Source organism: Plasmodium relictum, assembly GCF_900005765.1.
Source record: "Plasmodium relictum strain SGS1 genome assembly, chromosome: 8".
Lineage (NCBI taxonomy): Eukaryota > Apicomplexa > Aconoidasida > Haemosporida > Plasmodiidae > Plasmodium > Plasmodium relictum.
Window position 1 is genome coordinate 63,549 of NC_041686.1, and position 25,601 is coordinate 89,149.

At 18.1% G+C, this 25,601-nt stretch overlaps 5 protein-coding genes across 5 annotated transcripts; 2 read left to right on the forward strand and 3 right to left on the reverse strand.

Annotated features, from left to right (window-relative positions):
* Window positions 1–1,131: 1,131 nt before the first annotated feature.
* PRELSG_0801600 (U5 small nuclear ribonuclear protein, putative) lies at window positions 1,132–4,659 on the reverse strand (the record flags this gene model as incomplete). The annotated part of the gene is made up of 1 exon (XM_028676069.1): window positions 1,132–4,659. One exon carries the CDS (start codon window positions 4,657–4,659, stop codon window positions 1,132–1,134), a length of 3,528 nt encoding a protein of 1,175 aa, XP_028532595.1.
* Window positions 4,660–6,441: 1,782 nt separating this feature from the next.
* On the forward strand, window positions 6,442–7,452 carry PRELSG_0801700 (conserved Plasmodium protein, unknown function; the record flags this gene model as incomplete). Its single annotated transcript, XM_028676070.1, has 2 exons — window positions 6,442–6,830; window positions 7,062–7,452. The coding sequence occupies 2 exons, from the start codon at window positions 6,442–6,444 to the stop codon at window positions 7,450–7,452; spliced, it is 780 nt and encodes a 259-aa protein (XP_028532596.1).
* Window positions 7,453–7,805: 353 nt separating this feature from the next.
* PRELSG_0801800 (60S ribosomal protein L13, putative) lies at window positions 7,806–8,662 on the reverse strand (the record flags this gene model as incomplete). The annotated part of the gene is made up of 2 exons (XM_028676071.1): window positions 7,806–8,402; window positions 8,651–8,662. 2 exons carry the CDS (start codon window positions 8,660–8,662, stop codon window positions 7,806–7,808), a joined length of 609 nt encoding a protein of 202 aa, XP_028532597.1.
* A 2,561-nt stretch (window positions 8,663–11,223) lies between these two features.
* PRELSG_0801900 (hypothetical protein) lies at window positions 11,224–15,998 on the forward strand (the record flags this gene model as incomplete). Its single annotated transcript, XM_028676072.1, has 10 exons — window positions 11,224–11,269; window positions 11,358–11,474; window positions 11,718–11,948; window positions 12,077–12,446; window positions 12,556–12,859; window positions 12,961–13,093; window positions 13,222–13,512; window positions 13,686–15,503; window positions 15,705–15,776; window positions 15,871–15,998. The coding sequence occupies 10 exons, from the start codon at window positions 11,224–11,226 to the stop codon at window positions 15,996–15,998; spliced, it is 3,510 nt and encodes a 1,169-aa protein (XP_028532598.1).
* A 1,287-nt stretch (window positions 15,999–17,285) lies between these two features.
* PRELSG_0802000 (conserved Plasmodium protein, unknown function) lies at window positions 17,286–24,564 on the reverse strand (the record flags this gene model as incomplete). The annotated part of the gene is made up of 2 exons (XM_028676073.1): window positions 17,286–22,414; window positions 22,740–24,564. The coding sequence occupies 2 exons, from the start codon at window positions 24,562–24,564 to the stop codon at window positions 17,286–17,288; spliced, it is 6,954 nt and encodes a 2,317-aa protein (XP_028532599.1).
* Between the last annotated feature and the right edge of the window lie 1,037 nt (window positions 24,565–25,601).

Below are 25,601 nucleotides of genomic sequence, written 5' to 3' on the forward strand. Positions count from 1 at the left end.
AAATAAATTCTGAATCAATAAAACTCCCCCAAAAAAATTAAGAAAATTATAAAAATTTCAATTTTAAATTAATTATATAATAAAATTATGTATAATACATTTTATTAAAAAATATTAATTTTACATAAAAAGGAAATATTTTTTATACACACGTATACATTTATTTTACTTCGTAATAAAAAATAAAAAGATATTATCTACTTTATAATAAATTATAGATTTTCCTATGTATTTTTACATGCATTTTTTTTTTTTTCTTTTTATTCCTTTTCTCATATTTATAATTTATTTTTGTAACTACTCGTATTGTAGGATATGTATTTTCTTTTTTTAAAAATATAAAGATACAGTTTATTCTAATTTTTCATCTAAATAATAAGGTTATTCATTAAGATAATAATTTAAGCCTATTAATTTATATTTTATTATTTTTTTTTTTTTTTAATTCTTAAACTTTTAAAAATATTTGCCATTTATCTTTTATAGTAAAACATGCACATATCATATTTATATATAAGGACTCTAATGCATTTATTGTTCATTAGCACAGAAAAATAAATATTTTTTTCTTTTTGTTTAATTTAATCTAAAATTAAATTGAAAAGAAAAAAAAAAGATGTGTGTAAATGAATTTTAAATTCTAAAAAGAAATATATAAGAACAAAAAGTATAGCTATTTTAGACGATCTTTACTTTCTATTTTACTACGTTTGAGGTGTGCAATAAAATATACAATGATTTTTTTTTTTTTTTTTTTTCTTCATATAAAACGAAGTACTGTGCTAAAATGAATTAAAATTAAATTTACAAGAAATATTTAATTAAAAAAAAAAAAAAAAATGTATTAAAAATACATTTACAATTAGTATTTTAATTAAAAAAAATATACTTAATTTTTACAAGCTTTAATGAAATGCTAAAAAAAAGAGTATTTTGGAGATAGAAATTAAAAAGTATTGAAAAATAAAAATAATTTAAAGATGAACTAAATTATTTTTAAAAATATTGAAAAAGGTATTTATTATTAATATAAATGCCTTTTTTTTTTTTTTTTTGGTTTTATCATAAAAAAGAAAACAAGAGAGTGAATCATTAAAAATGTATATATAATTAAAACTATATACTTTTTTTTTAAAAATATTCAGAAAATTCATCTTTTATATTTAATAGCATCGGATCGTCAAAAAATCTATTAATGGTTACATCTTCAGTTAAACCTTTCCTTCTCCTTGTTTTTAATAAAAACTCCCTTGCTAAATGCTGAATAGGAGCTGGTTCTAATGGCCTCAATATAACGGATTTATCTAATGGATCCCCTGGAACAATATGCCAGTGATCAAACATACTTAAACAAAATGCTTGGCCACTTGTATGAGTTCTTAAGTCAGTTTCAAAACCAAAAGATTCAATTGCAGGTATATATGCATGAACCATATATAAGGGTGTTCCTACTTTTGGAAAATCTTTTAATATATGGCCTCTTCTTCTCGATAAAACATTATAAACTGAAGAAACTGAATCTCCTGAACATATAATTTCAGTAAACAAAATAGGTTCTAATAATCTTGGGGTAGCCAATAAAAAGGAAGAATAAATAGCTCTTCTTGTAGTAGGTATTATTTGTCCTGCTCCTCTATTAAGTGGGTCACTATCTATATCTCCTCTTAATATTTTTATTTTCACATTCTTCATACTTTCTTCTATTAATGGCCCTTCTTTAGTTGCCCAACAAAAACCCTGAATTATATTATCTTTAATAGAATATAAATTATCTTTATTTGTTTCTTTATATAAAGAATCATCTACTAATATATTTGGGCTATTATTTTCTGGACCAAATGACCAAATAGATCTTATAGAGAGTAAATCCCAATTGTATTTACTACTTAATAAAGATACCACACCTTCATCGATATCATAGTTTAACGTATTTTTCTTTTTTTCCACTTCTATATCATTTCTTTTATTCTCTTTTTCTATGTTTTGCTCTTCATTGAAAATATCTCCATTTAATATTTCATTATTTTGCATAGCAGTATCATCTTCTTTTTTCTTATTGTCATTCTTGTATAATAAGTTATCAACAGCATCTAGATACTCATCTATATTAATATTTTGATTCTTATTTAAATGAACCAATCCTTGAACAATATCATCCATTAAATCTTTTTGTAAAGGTTCCGCTATCATATATATTTTGTTTTTTTTATTTGGAGTTTCAGCAAAGCAATTAAGAGCAGATGTTTCAATTATAGTCTCATTAAATTGTACTACTGGATCTGAAACTTTAATTTCTAAATCCCCATATAACTTTCTTAAATCATGTAAAATGCAATCTAAGTATAATTCTCCTGTTCCCAAAATTATATGTTCTCCAGATTCTTCTACTTTTGTACTAGATAAAGGGTACGATTTATCAATTTTTCTTAACCCATCTAACATTTTTGGTAATTCAGATGGATTTATTGGTTCGCAGGCTACTTTAAAAACAGAATTTGCACAATTTATGTATTTAAATTTTTTATGTAAAGGATAAAATATTTCAGCATCTTGCTCATCAAGCAAAATATCTTTTTCTATTTTTTTTATATTATTTTCATTATCTAAAATCATTTTATCTGAATCATACTTTTTTTTTTTTTTTTTTATGTTTGTTATAGTACATGTTTTATTTATGCAAATATCAATTCCACCTATTAAAACAAAGTTCCCTGCAGGAACCTCATCTACCTCTATTCTATACCTTCCTTCATAAATCCACAAATGAGTTATTACTCTAGTAATCATATCTTCATCATCATTTAAACTATAACCTTCTCCTAATATACGAACTGTTTGGCCTTTTCTTATAGTACCACACATAACCCTTCCGAATAAATCAAGCATCAAACATTCAGGCCTGTGGTAGTTTTTAATAATATATACCATTAAATTATCTGTTTGATCCCCTTTTAAGCATCTCATCATATCATAACATATTTTTGTTTTTAGGGATCCTGAATATATCTGCATGATTTTATTTTTTGCATTTTCCAACGGAGATGGGCAATTATCTATGATTACATCTACAAATGCTGTAGTATCTTCAAATATCATTCCATTAATTTTTTTTAATAGATACTTATTATTAAATAAATAATCACTTTTTTTTAAAGATATATTAAAATTTTTTAAAAATGGTATTAAAAACTCTTGTTCTTCTGAACATACATAACCAAATATTTTATAAATTGGATTTAATATAAATTCAACAAATGATCTTTTTTGATTCGCATAAAGAGGTGAAGACGTAAAAGAAAAATCTTTTTCATTAAAATAAATATCACCCCATAAATATTGAGAAAATTCATCTATATCAATATTGTATGTGTTATATAAATTACAATAAATTTTACTAAAAGATTTCAATGTGAAAAATATCCCATATATGCTAGAACTAAATAAAACATTATTTTTCAATGGAGATAGCAAAAAACTTTTTTTTTCTTTTTTACTTTTATTTAATAAATCACAAATAGATTCTATTTTCATATTTATTTCTTCAATAGTATAATTTATTTTATGATATGCATCATTAGGTGGTAAACGTAAATCCATTATTAATTTATCTATGCAATTAATAATTAATATAATTTTTACATTTTCATATATGCAACTTTTTATTATATTTTCTGTCACATACATACAACCATCAATAACATCAACTACTAAACAGCAACATTCACAAATATTTAATGAACATAAAAATTCATCAAAGAAATTTACATGCCCAGGAGTGTCTATTATATTAAAAATGTATGATTTATATTTTAAATTTTCCTTTTTTTTATTTAGCAATATGTTGCTAGGTATGTTTTCATATACTTTATTCTGAAAAATTAAAGATATTGGAATTGCTTTGATAGATAAACCTCTAGCTTGTTCATCTAATCTTGTATCAGTATAATTCATTAAATAATCAATTTTTTTGCTATTATATGGAGTTATGGTATTTTCTATTGAATCCTTTTTTTTTATTGTGCTTTCATTTTCTGCATTTAAACTAAAAAAACTAACACTACTACTATTTTTATTATTGGAGTTATATATTTTTGTTTTGTTTTTTTTATCTCGTGTATGTTCAATTAATCTATCTACAAATGTAGTTTTGCCATGATGAAAATGACCTGCTATACATATATTTCTTATAAATTGTGTTTGATGCATTAACTCATATAAAAATTTAAAACTAAAAGTATTATTTGGTAAATTGGTTTCTACTAAATCGAAATTTTTTCTATTTGCTTCTACATCTAATTTTTTAATAAAACTTATTCGTTCTACGTTTGCATTTATTTTATTTATCGTTGCCTCTTCTATATCTTGCGTATCTTCTTCTTCTACAAAAACTTCTACTCCATCATAAACTTTTTGTAATTCATCTAAATTGTCATTTAAACTTTTTTTGGTTTTTTCTTTTTTATTTAAATTTGTATCATACTCCTCTTCGTCTTCTTCCTCATCTTCTTTATCTTCTTCACTTTCTATTTTATCATCGTCATCAATATTTTCTTCATTTTCATTATCGTCTTCATTTTCTTCAGAACTTTCTTCATCGCTATCAATATCTTCACCTATATAATTACCAAATTCATCATATAAATTATCTTTTGATTCCATTATTATTTTATCTTATCTAGTGAAAAAACATAAAAAAAAAAAAATTACTATTTTGTAATAAAGTAATTCGTTTATTCATAAATCTTAGTTTTCCCCTTTTTTTTATTATTATTTTGCTTTTTTTTTTTTTTTTAATTATTTTATTTTTTATTTTTTTTTTTTGTAATACAAATAGAAAGTACTCTATTAAAATTTATGATACATTTATGATTATTTTTCAGCAATATATTGCGTTAGTCTTACTTTATTTCTTCTAATTATTTTTCTGTAATACATTATATATATTTTTGTTAATTTTATTTATTTTTATTATTTGGCGTATATATTTTTATTTCTATTATTTAATTTATCATGTTTATTTTATTTTATTTCATTATAATTTTTAATTTTTTTTTTTTTTTTTATTTTATTTATAATTTTTGACTATTTTTATATATTCATTTAATTTTATTCATAATTATAATTCATTTTTATTATTTTTTATTTTACTTAATTTAACTTCTTTTAAATTTAATTTTATATATATATATATATATATCTTTACTATTAACCAAATTTTTGCAATTTCTTTTGTTCTACATAAACAAACATACATAAAATTTGTAATAACTTTTTATAAAGTTAAAAGGCATATCTAGACTTTAATTTTAATAAATTATAAACTTTTATTTATTTTTTATAAATTTACATACTTTAGGTATGTGATATTTTTATAAATTTATTCCTTTTTATGTGAATCCCATATACAAAATTTTTATTAATATTTCACTTTTCAGTAATCATTAATTTAAAAAATTACTTTTATTTTTTATTAGCCTTCTTTACATAATATTTTTTCTTTAAATATGTTTTTTATTATTCATAAATTTTGACAATCATGAAAGATCCAAAGAAAAATAAAAAGAATATTATTCTTTTATAAAATTAATATCTCAGATTAACTTTATAATTCCCTTTTTTTTCTTTTAATTTTCTATACTATTTTTTTATTTAAAAATCTTATATTATCATATACATAAAAATAATAAATCCGGTATTAGATTAAAATGAATATATAGTAAAAATATATTTTTCGTAAACTTCTAAAAACTAAGAAAAAAAAATTATCTATAAATTTAAAGTATTACTATAGCTTTTAGAATAATTGAATATTTTTTAATAATTATTAAAATATATTCATGATATATCTTATTTGCTATAAATAGATAATCTTAAAAATAAAATTTAATGATACCTTTAAAAATATTTTGTTGAAGTCTTTCTATTTTCTAAATTATTTTTTTAATAGTTCTATTTTTTTTTTTTTTTTTGTATCTGAGTTTCATTTAAAAATCCTAACATTTTTTAATTCATAGTTCTTTTTTAATATATTTATTCACTAAATGTACTTTATTATAGATTTTGTTTTTAATAGTTAAAAATAGTAATCTTTATAAAAAAAAGAATTTAGACAAAAACTTCTATATTGAAAAAAATAAAATATAGAAAGGCGAAAATAAAAAAAAAGCTTAAGAAAAGTATATGTAAAGTTTAAAAAAAAAATAGATAAAATATAAAAATAGATATATTAAAAAAAATACAGAAAAACTATAAAAGATAAATAATATATATATATATATGCAAGATGAAAACAAATTAAATAATAAAAATATACAATATAGAAAGAAAGGTAATATAAGATAAAAAATAAAATAAAATAAATTAATACATTTAAATTATAATACAAATAAAAAGTTATTTTTCAACTTTTAATTATATCTTCATCTATAACAAATATTGAAAATGAGATTAAATGAGAGCTTTGCACATTCCTTAAATATAAAAAAAATGAGAAATGATTTTATAAAAAGTATTATGAAAGATGAAGAATATAAAAAAAAGGATGATAAAAAAAAAGAGATCGTTAAATCATGCAAGAGTTATAAAGACTTTTGCAATATAGTTGATTCTGTGAATATGAAACCTATTAGAAAATATGAAGAAAAAGTTACATATGAAGACTATATAAACTTAAACTTCGGTTCTAATTCTAAAAGTGAATATCTTCAAGAAAAAAAAAGAAAAAATAATTTAAATTTTATGATTAATCAATTTAAAATTAACAATAAAAAGGAAAAAGTTCTCTCTTTAAATGATGAAAATTACAAATCTAGTGAAATAAAACAATTTTTGTATAATACTCTTTTATTTTAAAATTTATTCTTTATACATTTTAATTATTATTTTGTTATATTATTAAATTGATACATTTTTGTTTTTCTCATTTTTAGAATTTATCCTTTTTTTTTTTTTTTTTTATAAATATTCAATTTATTTTAATTTTTTAAAATATTTTTTTAAATACCTTTCTATACTTAGAAAAATTAAATGCTCACTTTCTCTTTTTTTTTCTTTTTTTATAGAAACATTCTAAAAAATAATAAGGAAAATTATTATCGTTTTATAAAGTCTAATTACAACTGTGATGATGTTAAATATATTATATGTATGATTAAAGATAAGATGAATATTTTGTTTGAAAATAACTATTTTAATGAAGAAAATGATGTAGTAGATGATGAAAATAGTCAAAAAAAAGAGTACAATTCCAATTTATTAAATACAATTAACTTTCTTTTTTATTTATCTAAACATTGGAGTGACGAAAAATTCTCTATATTTTTTATTGAAGAAGAATTAAATGATATTAATTTTAATATATATACTATAATTGAAGAAATAAAAAAAAAATATAATAAAAATGATGAAGTAATAGATAAGTTGAATTATATAAAAAGCATATTTTTTAAATAAAAAATTAAAAAAATTTAAATATCTATGTATATTCATATGATAAAATTACAAATTAAAAAAAAAATAATAAAAATGAAAATGTAAATAAAAAATTTAGTTCATAAAAACGTGAATGACTTATATTTTCTCCTACTTAATCTTTTAATATGCTTATTTTAGTGCAATCAAAAATTTTAACTTTATTTAATTATACTAAATATTAAGTTCTTATAAGTTTTATTTATTTATTTATTACATTAGAAAGTTTATTTTATATTATATTATTTATTCAATTTTTTTTTTTTTTTAATTATTAATTTATCATTTCAAGAATTAAAATAAAATAAAAAAATAAAGATAAAAACACATACATATTATGCATAACCAAAATTTTCTAGAACCTGACGTTGCTCTGGTTTGATCAATTCTAATGCTTTTGTTTTTAATTCTTTTTTTTCGTTTAAACTATTAACTTTCTTTTTATAATATAATTTTGAAACTTTTTTTCTTAAAACTTCATTTTTTTTAACTAATTCATCATAATTCCAACCTACTCTAGAACTTAATGTTCCCAATCTACAAAATCTTCTATTTTTTTTTAATCTGAAAGCTCTTAATGCACTAGGCAAAACATACTTTTTCATTTTATCATAAGGGTAAGGTACACCAACAAAGACTTTTAACTTTTTTAATGCAATTTTTCCTTTATAAGTTTTATGTGGTAACATTCCCCTAACACATCTCCACAAGATCTTTGAGGGCTCTCTCAAGTGAAATGGTCCTTTTCTAGGATTAGTGTTTGTTCTTAATCTCAAAAATTTGGAATATTTCAGTTTATTTCTGTACAAACTACCTGATATATTTATTTCTTCACATCTGACTGCTACTATTCTCTGTCCTTTTAATAATTCTTTTGCTATTAAAGAAGCTAATCTCCCTAACAAATGACCCTTGCAATCAATCACATATACCTTCAAAAAAAAAAAATATATTATAATTTTATGTACATTTACTTTTATAAAAATATTATAAAATTATAGTTAAATGCAAATTTTTTTTTTTTTTTCCCCTTTCATTTATTTCATTTTATATATATATTATTCTTTTTTCATATATAGAAATCGTATTTCTTTTTTTCAAAATAATGCATAATTGTACATGTATATTAATATTTTCTTTCTCTTTCATTTTTAATAAAAATATATATAGAAGTAATTACCTTTTTAAACATTTTTTATAAAAGTATCAAAATATAAATAATTATTATTAAGTTTTTATGAAAATTTTCATAAAACAAAAATTCAAAACTTCTTTTAAAATAAAATATACAAAAAAAAAAAAAAAAATTTAAATAAAAATGAGTTGAAAAAATAAAAAATTATGTAAAATAAAGTAAAATAATACAAAAAGAAAAAAAAAAAGTTATGAAAAATATGAATAAAAAAATCTTATAAATTGTTTTTTCATTAATAAAATTAAAAATAGTTCAAATAAAAAATTTAAATGTATACAATTATTTTTTTTATATATATAAAATAATTTCATTGCATACAGCACTAATTCATAATTGTTAAAAAAAAAAATCTATAAATATAAATGTATATATATGTTATGTAAGTGTATTATTATTTATTTAAAAATAACTCTATTATCATTTTAACTGAATACTACGAAGAAAAAAAAAAAGGATTATATAAATGCATTTTAAAAAAAATTCTTCAATTTTACAATATTAAAAAAAAAAAAAAATTTTCTCTCATCTTTTTCATAAAGCATTTTTTTTTTTAATACACTCATTTATTTTTGAAAATCTTTATTTTATTTTGAAATTTAATCTACAAAAAATTTTGAGAAAAAATATCCTTTAAACTTAATTATTTCATTTATATAATTTTAATATATTAAAAAAAAAAAAAATGAAAAGAAAAGAATAATAATAATAAAAGGAAGAAGAAAAAAAAAAAAAGAAAAACATTATATATTTTAATTTTATATGTTATTTTTATAGTATTTTTGTATTATAGAGTACGATATTTCACCACTTAACTCTCTTCATAATTACTTACCCTCAAAAAAAAAAAAAAAAAAAAAATCAATTTTAAAGTATAGATAAGAAGTATATCTTTATTATATTTTGTTTTAGATTAAAAATTTTATTTTATTATTGTTTTTTTTTAAATTTTATCTTTATTAAATTATATATTTTAATTATAATTGTTAGTATTATTTGAATTAATAAAATATTAGTATTATTATTAGTGTATTTTAATCATAAAGAAGACAAATACAAATGTAACTTTTTTTTTTTTTTGTTCTATTGATATTCTAAAAAATATACATTATAAATTGAAATTAATGTTTACTAATGTAATTTTTCATTTGTAATCGGAATATTATTTTTTAATTTCTTATAATTCACATATTATTTTTAAGTTACTATTTACTAATTAATAATTTAAATTTACTGAAAAATAAAATATAAAATTGATGTTTATCATATTATTTATTGTACAAAATGTCTCTTTTATTATATTTAAATATACACATGTTTATTTTAAAAAAAATGCTCTAAAAGACCTTAATAATTTTTAATTAGACTGTTTATACTTTCTTTCACATTAAACTATCATATGGATAAAATTTATTATATATGCAAGATGCCAAAAAAAAATATATAAATATCACAACTTTAAAAATCCTTTCCCACTTCATTTTATGTAATATCATATTTTTTTTTTATTTATGTTCTACTCATAGAACATTAAATAGTTATATTATCTTTAATATGTTTTTCTTTATTTTTATTTTTTTTAATATCTTTTCTTTTTATACAAAATGCCATATAGCCACTTTATTTCTAAAATAATTTTTTTAAAATTTATATAATAAGAAAAACATTCATATTTGTTAAAGTTTTTTTTTTTCTAAAATTTCAATAGTTTAAGAAAAATAGAAATAAAATGTCTAATTTTTATTTTATTTTTTTTTTTTTTTTGTAAAATAAAAAAAAAAAAATAGGCATTTGAATTATTACTTTCTTTTATTTCTTTCTATAAAAAAATAATCGAAATGCTTAAATATTTTTTAAGAAGTTTTAAAATATCCCTTTCTAAAAATGTGGTATTCTTTTTTCTTAATCGTAATTATCATTGAATATTTGATTTATTTACTACTGATTCCACATTAGAATCTTCTTTTTTTTTTCTAGTAATAACTAATTTTTCTTCAAAATGAATTTTTTTTTATTTTTCTATGTGTGTATATGTTATATATTATTGAGAAAAGAAAAGGTATTTACAAACTTTTTAAAATATAAATTTATTATATTAAGTATATAAATTAAGAAGAATAAATTTAATAATAATAAAATGCTTATATTATTCTTATAAAAAGAAAATTTTTAAAAACACAAAAAAATATATTATAAGACTTGATTAATACCTTGGAAGAAATTAAAATAAATAAAAAAAAAGAAAAAATAATAATAATAAAAGTATTATATATATATATAAAGCTATTTATTATTTAAAAAGTTAAAAAAGAATAATAATAATAATAAAAATTATAATCAATTAGAATATAATATATCTTACAGTATTCTACAATGTTGTTATTATATGAATCAGTTCCTATTTAAATAGTTAAAAGGATAATATTTTTAAATTTTATTTTGTTTATGCAAAATATTATTTTGTTATATTAAATAACTCCGTTGAATGTGAATAAAGAAAAACAAAAAAGAAATGCTCTATTCAAATACTTTTATAAAAATTTATAAAAAAGAAAAATAAAATGGACAAAAGCTTTAAATTAATATCTATTTTGGGGGATAATATAGGTTTAAAAATTATAAGAATTAAACAAAAATAAAATTTTAATTTTTTTTTATGATACATTTATTATAATAAAATTGTTATTCATATCAGATAAAAAAAGAAATATTCATATAATAACTAAAAATAAAATAGGATGTATTATCGAAGATATTATATATATTCTAAATTTAGAAGAAAACGTAATAAACTTATATAAGAAGCACATTGGTCATATATATATTTTTAGATATTCTAATCATTTGAAGTTAGCTCTAACATGTAAAAAATATAAATTTTGAAAAATTCATAGAAAAAGAAAAATCCTTTAGCAAAGTTAATTAAAAAATAATATCAATATAATAAATAATATCTTCTTTTGTATTACATATATTAACTTTTTTTTTCTTTTCTTCTTTTTTTTTTTTTTTTTGTATTTATTATTAATTATATAATATTTAAAAATATCTTTAGGTGATTTTAATAATTATATTGGTTGTTATGTGTCTTTATGGGATATTGAAGAATATAAAGAAAAATATAATATAAAAGTAAAAAATATAAAAAGTTACGATTTTTTTAATTATTCTTTTAATAATAAAAAAGAAACTTATAAAAATAATATTTCATATGAACAGTGTATGATATCAGACATTAATTTCATAGATACTCTTGAATGTGTTGTGATACTAACTAATGACAAATGTAATAATATATCTAATTATAAATATCATTTTAAATTTAAAAAGAAATTAAAAAGTTTTTATAGAATAATTTATATATATATAAATGTATAAATGTTTATTATTATTTTATTTTGTAAATTTTAATAGATAAAACTATAAGTTTTTGGTCTTTATCAAATACACAAAAACCTTTCTTATGTATTTATACTCATATGAATGATATAGAGAATCTATTTTTATTCTTTAATAATGATGCTTATAAAGATAATATAAGCAATAATAAAAATATATATGACTATTTAGAATATTTAACAATTTTAACATATAGCTCAACAAGTATATACATATGGGATTTTTCCTTTTGCATAGAATTGAAAATAAATTGTTTTAAACCTATTTATAATAATTTAATACCTTTAGATCAAATTTCAACAATTTATAAAATTAATTCAAATAAGTATTATATAGGAACCACTAAAGGAAATATTTATCTATTTTATAAACATATTGCCATAAAGTAAAAATAACAAACAAATATTTATATGTTTTACAGAAAATGTATTATATATTAGTATTTATATAAGTCTTATATATATATTTTATTTTATTTTCTTATATTTTATAAGATATTATGAAATATCTAAAAGATGCATTAAACTTATATTTTTATTGGACAATGTATTGATATGTGTTTTAGAAAATGGAATGATTTATCATATTAAGGAGTTGGATAACAATGCCAAATGTAGCAAATTAGATATAAATATATTAATTAATAATTATTACAAAAAAAAATTTCAAATAGATGAAAATATTATACCATTCAAATGGATCAATTACGCAGAATATTTTTTGAACTATTTGTTAATAGTTACCAATACTCATGTTATTCTAATTAATTTATATAACAATAAATTTATAATTCTAAAAGTATAAAATACTAAAAAAAAAAAAAAAAATAGATGTGAATTCTATAGTTATTAGTAGTAAAAAAAAAAATTTCCTCTTTTTTTTTACTTTTTATTTTATAGGAAATATTTGAAAATGATATATATATATCAACTTTTATACGAAACAAAAATGAGCACATTATTGCGATGGTTAATTTCTTTGAAGAAGAAAAAAGTTTAATAAGAATGTTAAACCTTGATAATACACTATATAGTAGACAAAATATTAAAATAAATAAATAATAAAAATAGGGTTCATTTGTCTTTTAAATATAAAATGGGAAAAAAAAAATTTTGTATTAAATAATTTTTATTTTACAGATCGCCCTTTGGTGGTGGAAGGTAAAGTTAATTGTATCATCTCCACTTATAATAACAAAGAAAAACAAAAAAAAAAAAGTGATATAGAAAAAATAAATAAAAAAGAGAAAGAAGGAAATGATAATAGAATAAACAGTTTTAGTGAAGATAAATATCAAATACAGTTAAGAAGAGAAAAAAAAAGAATTATACGAAAAGAAAATAATAATATAAATAACATTTTTGTATTTTCAATAAATAATAAGATAGTATTTTATGAAGAACTGAATTCAACTCTCTCTCCATTTTACTCAATATCTTATTCTTATAATAGTAATACATAATAATATTTTTATTGATATATTTACTTGTTTATTGAATAGAAATTTATTTGAGCATTTTTATATTTTCATATCAAATGTTTTTTTTGTATATTTATCATATTTTATTTTATTTTTCTCAACTTTATATGTAATATATTTTTGTCTTTTTACATTATTTAATAGAATATGTTACCTGCTTTGAATTTAGTAAGGATAATAAATATTTGTTATGCGGATTTAATGAAGGATCGATTCATATTTATGTAATTTTCAATAATAAATGCCATAATTTTTACAGTGATCATAGTATAAATAAACTTAAATTTAAAGATATGAATAATAATTACTGTATAGCACTTTATAAAATATTTCGAAATAATCTTGAAGCCATTGATATGATCAAGCTATATGATGTTAATAATATGAAGTTGATTGTTAGCTCAAATAAAAAAATATATTTATATGATTTATTTGAAAATAGTATTAAAAATATTTTCAATTTGCCATTAAATTTGAATTTGTCTTTTTTTGAATTATTTGACGATTACATTAATGATGATATAAAGCTTGCCAATTTTTTCTTTAAAAAACAAATTGAAGAATATATTAAATTAAATAAAGAAGATATTCTTGAATCAAAAGTGGACAATTATTTAAAAGACGTTTTAAATGGCATAAACTTCCTTTATAAAATTATTTATTTAGGGAAAAAAAAAAAAGATGATGAGCTTAGAGATAATAGTGATATTTCTGTTAATATAGGAAATAAGAATAAAATAAATTATAAAAAAGAAGAAATATGTATAAAGAAAAAAATAAATGATATAAATCAAACAAACTTTAAGAAACACATAAATAATGAAGAATGTAAAAGTGATAAAAAGGAAATGAATAATAAAATTTCATATCATAATTTATATATATTTAATAAAGTTATATTTTTTTTGAATAATGATTTTACAGAAATAAGAAAAATAATAAAACAAAAAAATATATTTAATGAAAATGATACAAATAAAATATCAAAACCTCACTTTTCTTTTAACCTATTAAATAATAAAAAGGAAAGTGATAGTATAACTAATGACTATACTACTACTGACAATAATATTATTGATTTTATTTCAGAAAATTTAAAAAATTGTAATTTAATAAATAGCCCAATTTTTAAAAAAGATATATTTTATACAGAATTACATTTAGATGGGAACTTAATGATATGCTCATTTAAAGATGTGGTATTTATTTATCTAATAAAAGAAGATACTGAATTTTACCAAAAGAGAAAATACAATTATTTGAAATTTTTTGGAAGCATTATAGAAATAAAGTCATATGAAAATAGAATAAGCAAATTTAATTATGAGGATTTTCCCATTATTGTTTGTGAAAATGATTTTTTAAATGATAATGAGAATTATTTTTATGTAAGCCACAAAAAAACAAATATCAAAAAATATAATGAAAATTCAATTTGCAAATGCCAATTAAATAAGAATGATGTTAGTATAAAGGAAATAATAAATACAAATGATGAAAAGAAAAAAAAAAAAACAAAAGATATGAAAAATAAAGAAAATGTTAACGAAAAAAAATTTGATTCATTAAGAAAAGTTGAGAAAAAATACCACAATGTTATATTTATGTATAATGATTATTTGTCCTTTGAAAATTGTTTTAATAAATATATTTATGAAAATAAGTATAGACATAAAAATTCTGCCCTAAATAGTAATCAAATGAAAGATATTTTATCTCCTCATTATACTTTTTGCTCATATTTAAATCAAAATTCAGCATATATATTAAGAGTACCTTACGCTCTAGATTATGATGAAAAACAAAAAAAAACAACAAAAACAAAATTAAATGAAGTTTCTAGAAATATTTATTTAGAAAATGGTTCAAATTTTGTATACGAAAAATCAAATAGCAAAAATACTTTTTTTTACAAGACAATACATTCTAATTGCTATTTTGAAGTTTTTATATATGTAAAAGGTTAAAGAAAAAAAAAAAAATTAAGTAAATAAATATCTACCAAAAATCTATGAGATGTTTTTTAAAATCTTAAATTTCATTAATTTTATAAATATTTTGAGAAAAAAATGTTGAAGTATTTATAATAAATTTATTAAAAAATATTTAATTATTTTTAGTTAATTTTAAATAATTTTTTTTTTTATGTTTTTTCTTTAATAGAAGGAAATATAGATAGAGTCGAAAAAACAAAAACAAATTCTTTAAAATTTGTTTCTACTCAAATGGAAGAGGGTATAAAAAAAAACATAGAAAAACAGATAATTATATATATAAAATTATAAGAAAAAAAAAAAAAAATTTATATTTTCTTTAATTTTTTCTTTAGATAATGTACTAGAAATAATTATTCCTTCTACAATAAGCATTTATTACGAACAAATTTTAGTACAAATGAACTCGTTGCATAACATGTGCTATTTGTCTATTCCTCTTTTAAAAAAGAAAGAAGAATGAGATATATTATTTCTTTTTAATTTGGAAAATTATTTTTTAATATATAATTAGATATAAATTAAATTTATTTTTTTTCTAGAAGACTATTCAATTAAATAGTTTATATCATGAATTTAGAGAGATTATAATATATATATATATATATATATTTATACTTTCTATTCTAATGTATATAAAATATTTTTTAGTATTCATTTTAATTAATCTTAAAATAAAAGTTATAGAATTATATAAGAAAAAAAATAAAATTTTTAAAATTTATTTTTATTTAAAATATATAAAAGTTTATTTTACATAATATTCTTATTTTTTCCTAATTTTATTTAAAAAACCTACAAAAGTTTTTAAATAAAAGAAATATATTATTAAAAGAGAAAAAAAAAAAAAATTAAATAAAATAAAAAATAAAAATAAGATAAATATATAAAATAAAGCATGTTGAAAAAGAAACATAAAGAAAAAAAGAAAAAATCATTAAAAAATATTTCATATATATAAGTTTATAATTTACAACGAAATGCATTTATTTATGTATGCATACACATTTTATAAGATATATTTCTTCTATATATATATTCAATCATTTTTTTTTAAATTATAAATTTATTTATAAAAAATTTAAATGCATAATATACTTCACAATTTCATAAAAAGATAGTATTCCTATCTATTAAGTTCAAATAAATAAAAAACTAGAAATTTAAAAAGGAAAAGATATTTCTATTTAACAAGAAATTTGAAATAAAAAAAATAAATAAATATATAAATATATAAATATTCAAGAAAAAAAATTATTCAAAGTTAAATGTGTAACTTAAAATTATGACTAAAAAAAAAAAAAAAAATTAAATAAAATGAAAAAAAAGAGTTTTAATAAAAAATAATATAAGGAATTTTTTTTTAAAAAAGAGACATTTTAAATATATTCCAAATAAAAGAAAAAAGCAAATTTTAATAGATATTAAAATAGAATATGAATGAATAAATAAATAAAAAATTAATGTATATATATGTATATATGCTAATAAAATAGGAATAAAAACCTAGACATAAAAATTGTATAATAAAAATAACTGTATCATGAAGAATGAAAATTAAATAGAAGAATATATATATAAAACAAATATAAAGTATGAATAATAAATAAGAATATAAACAAATTCATTATTAAAATGTAAGTCAGAAAACATATATTTTATTTCATTTTTATAATAGCTGAAAAATTATTATATGCATCCATATAAAGTAATAAATATAATAAAAATGTTTCTATTTAAGAATGATACTTTAAATATAAATCAAATAGCTAGCATTATCTTCTCTTTTTAAAATCCATTCATTTTTTTTTTTGTAAATTATATCAATATAATCATCTGATAAATATAAATAACTTAATTTAATTTTTGATAACTGTATATCACGGGAATATTTTGAATGAATTTTTAAAAATCCACTAAATAAACCAGTATTTGTACAATTCCATATTTTAAAAGATAAATCTAATTTAGAATAAGAAGCTAGATATGATCCATTTGTGTCAAATTTTATGCAGTTAATATTTTTCTTATGCCCTTGAAAAATTTTTAATTTTTTAGCATTCTTTAAATCATATAAATATATGCATTTATTTATATTATTTACAACAGCTAATTTTTGTGTAAATTTATTAAATGAACAAATAGGATAATGCTTTACAAGAGTATATATCAAACTTGTTGATAATTTTAAACATAAGATTCTTACATTATTTGAGGGATCCAATGAATTTAATAATATATCGATTATTATATTCAGGTAACAAATAAAAATACTTTTGTAATTTTTTATTAAAATAATTAAAAGAAATAATATTTTATTAATACAAGACACACGTTTTTGTACATTTGCTGTTATATAATGTAATGTTTTTAAAAATAAAAAGGGTTCAATTCTTCCAATATTTATTAATATTTTAAGAAAACTGATATTATTTAATGATAATGTATATAACTCAAATATATTCAATATAAAATGACATATATTTATATAGTTATTCTCATTAATTGTTGGTGCATTTTTGTGTTTTTTGTTATCATCATAATTTATTTGATAAGATTCACAATATATATTTTTGTTTTTGTGAGATGATGTACTCTTATCATCATCATACATATATTTATGATAATATTTATCAGTGAATGCTTTAGATGTTTTAAAAATATCATTAGATCTATTAGTTGTGTTGTTATGTTCATTGTTTAAATCTACATGAACATTTTCAATGGAATTTATATGAAATTCTTCTTTTTCAAATTCTACTTCATTCAGTTTATCTACGTATTCTATGTAGTCCTCTATGTAATTTTTTATGTTTATTTCACTTAATGAGTTATTTAATTTCTCTTCTCCTGGTAAACTCCCAGTAATATAGTAATTTTTTAGCGCTTTATAATAATTATTATTTATAAGTTTTTCATTAAATATAAAATCTTCTTTCTTTAAACTTAAATTAAAAGAATTATTAGAAATGTTCTTCATATTATTAGTAAAAATTCCCTTTTGAGTTAATATATGAAAATCCCATGTAATAGAAAAACTTAATGATAATAAATGTATAAAATGAAATAGCTTAAATTTATTAAATTTATTATTCTTTTCTAAAAAGTATTTAGTATCTACAAATATATAATAGCATATATGATGTATTATCAACGTTGTCATATTAGCATTAGTATAAAATGTTTTAGATTTCCATAAGTATTCTGCTTTAGCTACTAATAATAATAACAATAAAGTTAAACAAACTTCATCTGCATATATAAATGGATACAAAAATAAGCCTCCTATCTTTGGTATAATAATAGAAATTATATAAGCTCCATTTGCATCATATAAAGAAATTTCATCAATATTTTTTTCAATAATCCTTTTTTTTTTATTATTTATTCTTAAAACCTCTGTGGACGTTTTTGTGTATTTATCTAATGTTTTTTCATTTATATTACTTATTGAGCTAAGCAAAAAGCTTTGTAACTGTAACCTTATACTTTTATCATAGGGATACATGGAAATGTAACTTAATAAAAATAAATTTAGGGAGTTACATTGAGTTAAATTATCTATTATATATTGTTTAAAGTTATTTATAATACAGTGATTATATTTAATTTTACAATTTGAAAACCAAATATTTAAAAATCGAAGAATAAAACAACAATACAAGGTTCTTACATATGAACTATTGCAGTGCACACCAATAGTATTATTAGAGAAAAAGTATTCTCTTTTTATAATAGGCTTTTTTTTCTTTTTTTTGCTCTTTTTTATATAGAAATATATGCTTGACTTATCAGTAGAATAATTTGTGTAATTATCCTCAGAATAATTTAGAAGGCATTTATGAGATGTAAAAGAATTTTTTTTTACTGTTTTTAAATCAGTATAATAGTTATAATGAAAATTTTTATAGTTTCTACGTTTTGAATAAGTATCTAAATATTTACCTTCTTTATTATTTTCATTACAAGTATAGGAATTGTTATTGCAAACATCATCACTTTTTTTATATTCATTTTTGAAATAGTCACTATATATATTTGTATTTGAAAAATTTTTATCATGACTTTTATTATTTTCCAATAAATCAAAAAATATCTTATTTCTTTTAGCACTATTATTAATATTATATATATTATGTTTATTATTTGAATTACTTAAAATAATATTATGTTTTTTAAAATTTTTATACTTTGATAATTCTTTGAGATCTTTGGAATATTTTTTTAAACTTCCTATTTTTACACTTAAATAAATATATTTTTTCTTAAAGGTATTACTTAAGAAATAACTTTTTTCAAATTTTTTATTAAAAGAAAAATCATACTCTAAATTTAAACAATCATAAAAATATTTTACTTTTTTTCTTCTTTTTTTGAGAGTATATTTATCTTCTCTCTTGTTACTTATAGTAAGATATACATCTCCATTTTTTTTCCATTTCATTGGATGCATTCTCGAAAAATAATATATCTGGGTAGACAAAGGAATAACAAAAGAAAGAGAAGATTCCATACCATGTATGCACAAAGAAAAAGGAATAGAAGGAAAATCTATTAAAAATGGAAACAACTCCTTACAAATATTTATACAATTATTTGGTAAGAAATAATGATACAACAATTTTGTTAGAGGTAAGAACTTTTTTGATAAATTATTATCTCTAAATAATGCAAAACTTATAAGTGGAATTTGACTTTTTATTACGTAATATGATACATCTATTTTATTTTTCATATTCGATGTTTTATATTTCTCCGTAAAAGAAAAATCATTTGTTTGTTCATCTCTTATTTTATTTTTTCCTTCATAAAAAATATTAGGATAATCAGAAACAATTTTATTTTCATTCGATATACTTATGGCATTTTTTTTTTCTTCTATTTTATCTAGTTTACTAATATTTTCTGATGACATAAAAGAAAAATTGGAAGATGAGGAAGATATAGAAGAAGATCTGCTAAAAGAATTTTCATTTTTATAATTATGTAATAAATATTCATTCCTTCTTGTATTATTTCTAAAATTATGTTCACTATTCTTTAATTTTATTTTATTTAAAATATTTAAATTAGTTATATTTACTCCTAATTTTAAATAACATTTATCATAAGAAATATTAGATATATTCATAAATTCTGAATCATAAACAGATCTTAAAAAAAGACCATTATTGTAATTATAAATAAAAATGCAATTGTTCAATAAAATAATATAAAGCAAAGAGGAATATGTGTTAATATATATGTTACTAATTAATTTAAAATTTATTTCATTTTTTTTTTCTAATCTTTTAAAACAACAATGGAAACACACATGAGTCATATTTTTTAATTCCTCTTCTTTTTTTTTTTTTCTTAATTTTTTTTTCATTTTACTTGAATAATATTTTTTTGAATATAATGCATTCGTATAAAAAGTTGAGTAATATTTACTTAATTTTTGCATTTTTAATTGCCTTTTTAATTTTAAGATTTTTAATAAATTATATTTATTTTCTTTGTTAGTTAAATTTCTTCTTTTAAATAATGTATTAATATAATTTAAATTATTATAATTTTTTTTATAATTTTTACTAATTTCTTCGTCAGTGGTAATAACTATTTTATATTCATCATTTTTACAAAAGAAGTTATCTTTGTTATTCTTGTAGTTACTTTTATTAATATTTAACAAAATTAAATCATTGGTTGCATCGCAAGATAATATCCAATGATTTTCTTGTTTATTTAAATAATTATTTCCATTTAAAATAAAATTTTCATTTATTACTTTATGAATACTACATACATAAGACAAATGGCAATTTTCCAAAAATTTAACTAATTTAAAATCTGATATATTCCATATCAAAATATCTCCTTTGTTTGAACCACCTATTAAATAATTGTTTTCACCAAATAAAGTTGTTATAAAAGTTTTTTTTTTTAAAAAACAGCTAGGTAAAGGTATATCAAAAATTAATTTATTTTTAGGAATTTTTTTATATGCATTAATTAATGTACTAGTCACAATACCACTTAAGTAACTTATAATAATATATATGTTTAATCTATATTCTACTATAGCATATGTAGCTACTTTTCTATTTCTTTTAGAATTTTCTCCTTTTATTTTGTTCTCATCTTCAATGTTAATATGGTGATTCATCATCATGTTATATCTTATAATTCCATTTTTATTTTTTTTATTTTTATCATTTTTTACATATATATTTTTACATTCTAAATTTATATCATTTACTACCTTATTACAAGTTATGTTACTCATTTCTTCTTTTATATTTTTTTGTTTTGGTAAGAGCCACACATTATCTATTTTTGATGTTTTATACCAATTGTTGTGTAAATATTCAAAAAAAATAACTCTATTCATATAATTTTTATTTACAAAAAAGAAGAATAAATCATCTTTGCTTTTAGAATATTTTTCTAAATTCATATTTTTTATTCTTTTGATGTGTTTTTTATTTTTTTGTGAACTATTGACATCATTTGAATTCTTATACGATTTAATAGATTCTAATGAAAAATTTTGGTTTTCATTTGTAAGTATCTCACAACTGTCATTTATTTTTATTTCAATTTTATCCTTATCATCATTTTTTTTTTTTTCTTTAATTTTTGACAATTTTTTCCTGTGAATGATAATAGGAACTGGACTTTTAAATGAGCCTAAAAAGCGTTTTGAAATCTTAGTTAAAAAAAAGGATTTTATATTTGATTGAAAAGATAAAAATAAACTAGAAAATTTTAAAGGTAGTGTATAACAGTAAAAATTCCCTTCAGTAGTCCAAGCTATGATAGAACCACATATATTCTTAGATAACTTTTGCATAATATTAAATGATTTTTTTTTAAAGCTAATACTTTTAAAAATACCTAAAAATAATAAATTATAAAAAAAAAAAAATTAAACCTTTTTTATATAAATTAATAGAGGTAAATATAATAGTAGTACATAACAATATATATATTAACATAATATGCAACTAAGAAAAAAGAAAACTTATAATTAACTTTTAAATTAAAAAGATTAAAAACATATTATGTTTATAATAAATTATAGTGAAGATATATTATTACATAAATGTTTCTATATATTTTGTAATTGTATATATTTTTTATCATTTCATATAATATATTATAATATGTTATTAAAATTAAATGATATAAAAACAATTTAAAAAATTCATGTAAAATTTACCTGAGGAAAATTTCCATATTGGCCTTCTTAAAACTTGTATTCCTATCCAATGAGAATTTTTTTTTTTTTTTCTTTTAGATTTTTGATAATCTGGACAAAATATATCCATCAATGGTACAAAAAAGGAAGAAGAATTTTTTCTTTCATATATAATTAATCTTGTTTTCTGTAAAATAATTATATAATTATCAATTATAGATATTTGACTTGAATTTCCGTTAGTAGCTATTTCTAAGAGATTTTGTGATTGTTGCAAATTTGAAATAAAAGTTGGTTCAATAAAATATACCCCCTGATTCTGCTTATATATATCTTTATGTTTTATACATTTATCATAAGTCTTTAAATTTAAATCACGAGAAAAGTTAAATCTTCTTTTAATCAAATCATCATATATGCAATTCTCAGCTATATCTTCTATGATTTCATTGAACAATTCAATTTCTGTTTTTTCAGTTCTTACGACAAAACGAAACTTACTTTTGTAATAATTCAGAAAATCAGTCAAATCCCAACATATTATGTCTCCATTATTTAAAGATGCACATATTAATGCAGGACAATAGAATAAATTATTAAGATTTTGATTTATTTCATTTTCCTTTATTTTCATATATTCTTCATTTAATTCATTATATTTTTCATCATTTTTAACAATATATTGATTTGAAAGGTTTTCACTTTTATCCTTTTTTTCTTGAATACTAAATAATTTTCTTTTTAATAATTTAAAGCATTGAATTAATAATCTCTGATTTTCTTCTCTTAAATAAGGTACTAATCCGGTTGCTATAGAACAAATTTTAATATCATTAGAATTTTTTCTTTTTTTTATCTGAGCATTCTCTTGGGGAATATGTTTCTGAATATTTGTATTAAGTTTTTCTTTTTCAATAGAAATACTATTTATTTCTGATTCATTAGAAGATGAAGAATAATATTTATCATCAATGTCCCCTATATAATTGTCATCACTTTCTTTTTTTATAAAAATTTCTTCTTTATTATCTATCTCTCTATTTTTATAATTATCTATTATTAGATATGCAATTATTTCTTTGCCTTTGTTTGCCCACAAATCAATTAATACTATTTTCTTATCTCCAGATACAAGTAGAAATCTTCTATCAGGTAATATTCTTAAATTATATATAAAAAAATCAAAATTCTTTAAAATTTTAAAGCATCTTCCTTCATCTAACGACCAAATATATATCATATTATCCATATGCAATGAAATTAATATTTCTTTTGATATGCATTCAATAGTAGAACTACATGATAAACCAAAATTTAACTGTACAATAGTGTTATTGCATGTATTATTATTATTTAATAGAATACTGTATGGGAGCAAATTTATTCTATTATTTAAATTAATATTTTCCTTATTTACATTATTCTTATCATCACCATCTTCATCAAAATAAGTATTATTATTATTATTATTATTATCCATATGTATATGTTTTTTCTCTTCACAGTTACAAGAATCTTTATTATTTTTACTATCATGTGAGAAAACTTTCATATTTTCTTTACACTCATTATTTTTTGTAAAAGTGTTTCTACAACATATATATTCATTTTTACTTTTATTATCTATATTATCTTTTACATTTTTATTATCATTACTTAAATTTTTCATAATTTCTAAATCATTTATGTAATTTTCATTTTCATCTATTTTAAATAATATTATACTTCCTTCATAACTACCAACAGCCAGAATGGAACAATTTTCATTTATTGCATAACAAGATATACTAAAAGGTGAACAAAAATTAGGCCAAACAATTGACCCTAATTTTAAATCTTCATTCATTGTTATTTCATATTTTTAGAAAATACAAAAAAAAAAATAAAATAAAATAAAATGTATAAATAAACAAAAAAAAAAAAAAAAAAAAAAAAAAAAAAAAAAAAAAAAAAAAAAAAAACTATACAATTACTAAATATATTTAATATTTTTTTAATTCATTTTTTTTTTTTTTTTTTATAATTTTATTTCACAAAATTATTTAGAATTCTTATTTATATTTTTTTCAATTTTATAATTATGAATACATATCTATAATTGTTATGATTTTTTTTTTCTTTTTCTTCTTTTTTTTTGTGCTTTTTTTTTTTTTTTCTCTTCTTTTAAATCTTAAAGGTGACACTCATCTTTCACAATGAATTAATAAATAATATATATTAATATATTAATAATAATATTTAAAAATTTATAAAATATATACATGTTTTATTTATATATATATGCATATTTATTTTTTCTATAAATATTTGTGTATGTATTTTAAAAAAATGAATTCATTACAATATTCTTTTAAAATTAAATCACGAATGTTATTTTCCATATAGTTTTCTTAAAAGAAACTATAATAAATTATTAGGTTAAAATTATTTTTATTTTTCTTAAAAAATATAAAAAAGAACAATTTTTAAGAACAAACATCAATAGACGTGTGCACACATGCATATATTTTAAATTTTGTATTTTTTATATGCTTCCTAATTATTATACATAAATATATATATATATATATATATAAAATTAATATATTTCAACATATATAATTAATGAAATATATTTTAGTTTATAATATTGAGAATTCTGAATCAATAATTAATATAATATAAATTCTTTAATATTGAATTATAAAAATGTAAAATTACAAAATGAATTTTTTTAATGAAATGATAAATTTTGCCAATTTTTTAAAGTTAAAATGATGTATCGTAAAAACAAAAGAAATAACCCAAAACATATTTATAATAATTTTTTTCTTTTTATAGAATATTAATGAATTTTATTCAATTATTCTCTTTTTTTTTTTTTTTAGATAGATATTTTAAATA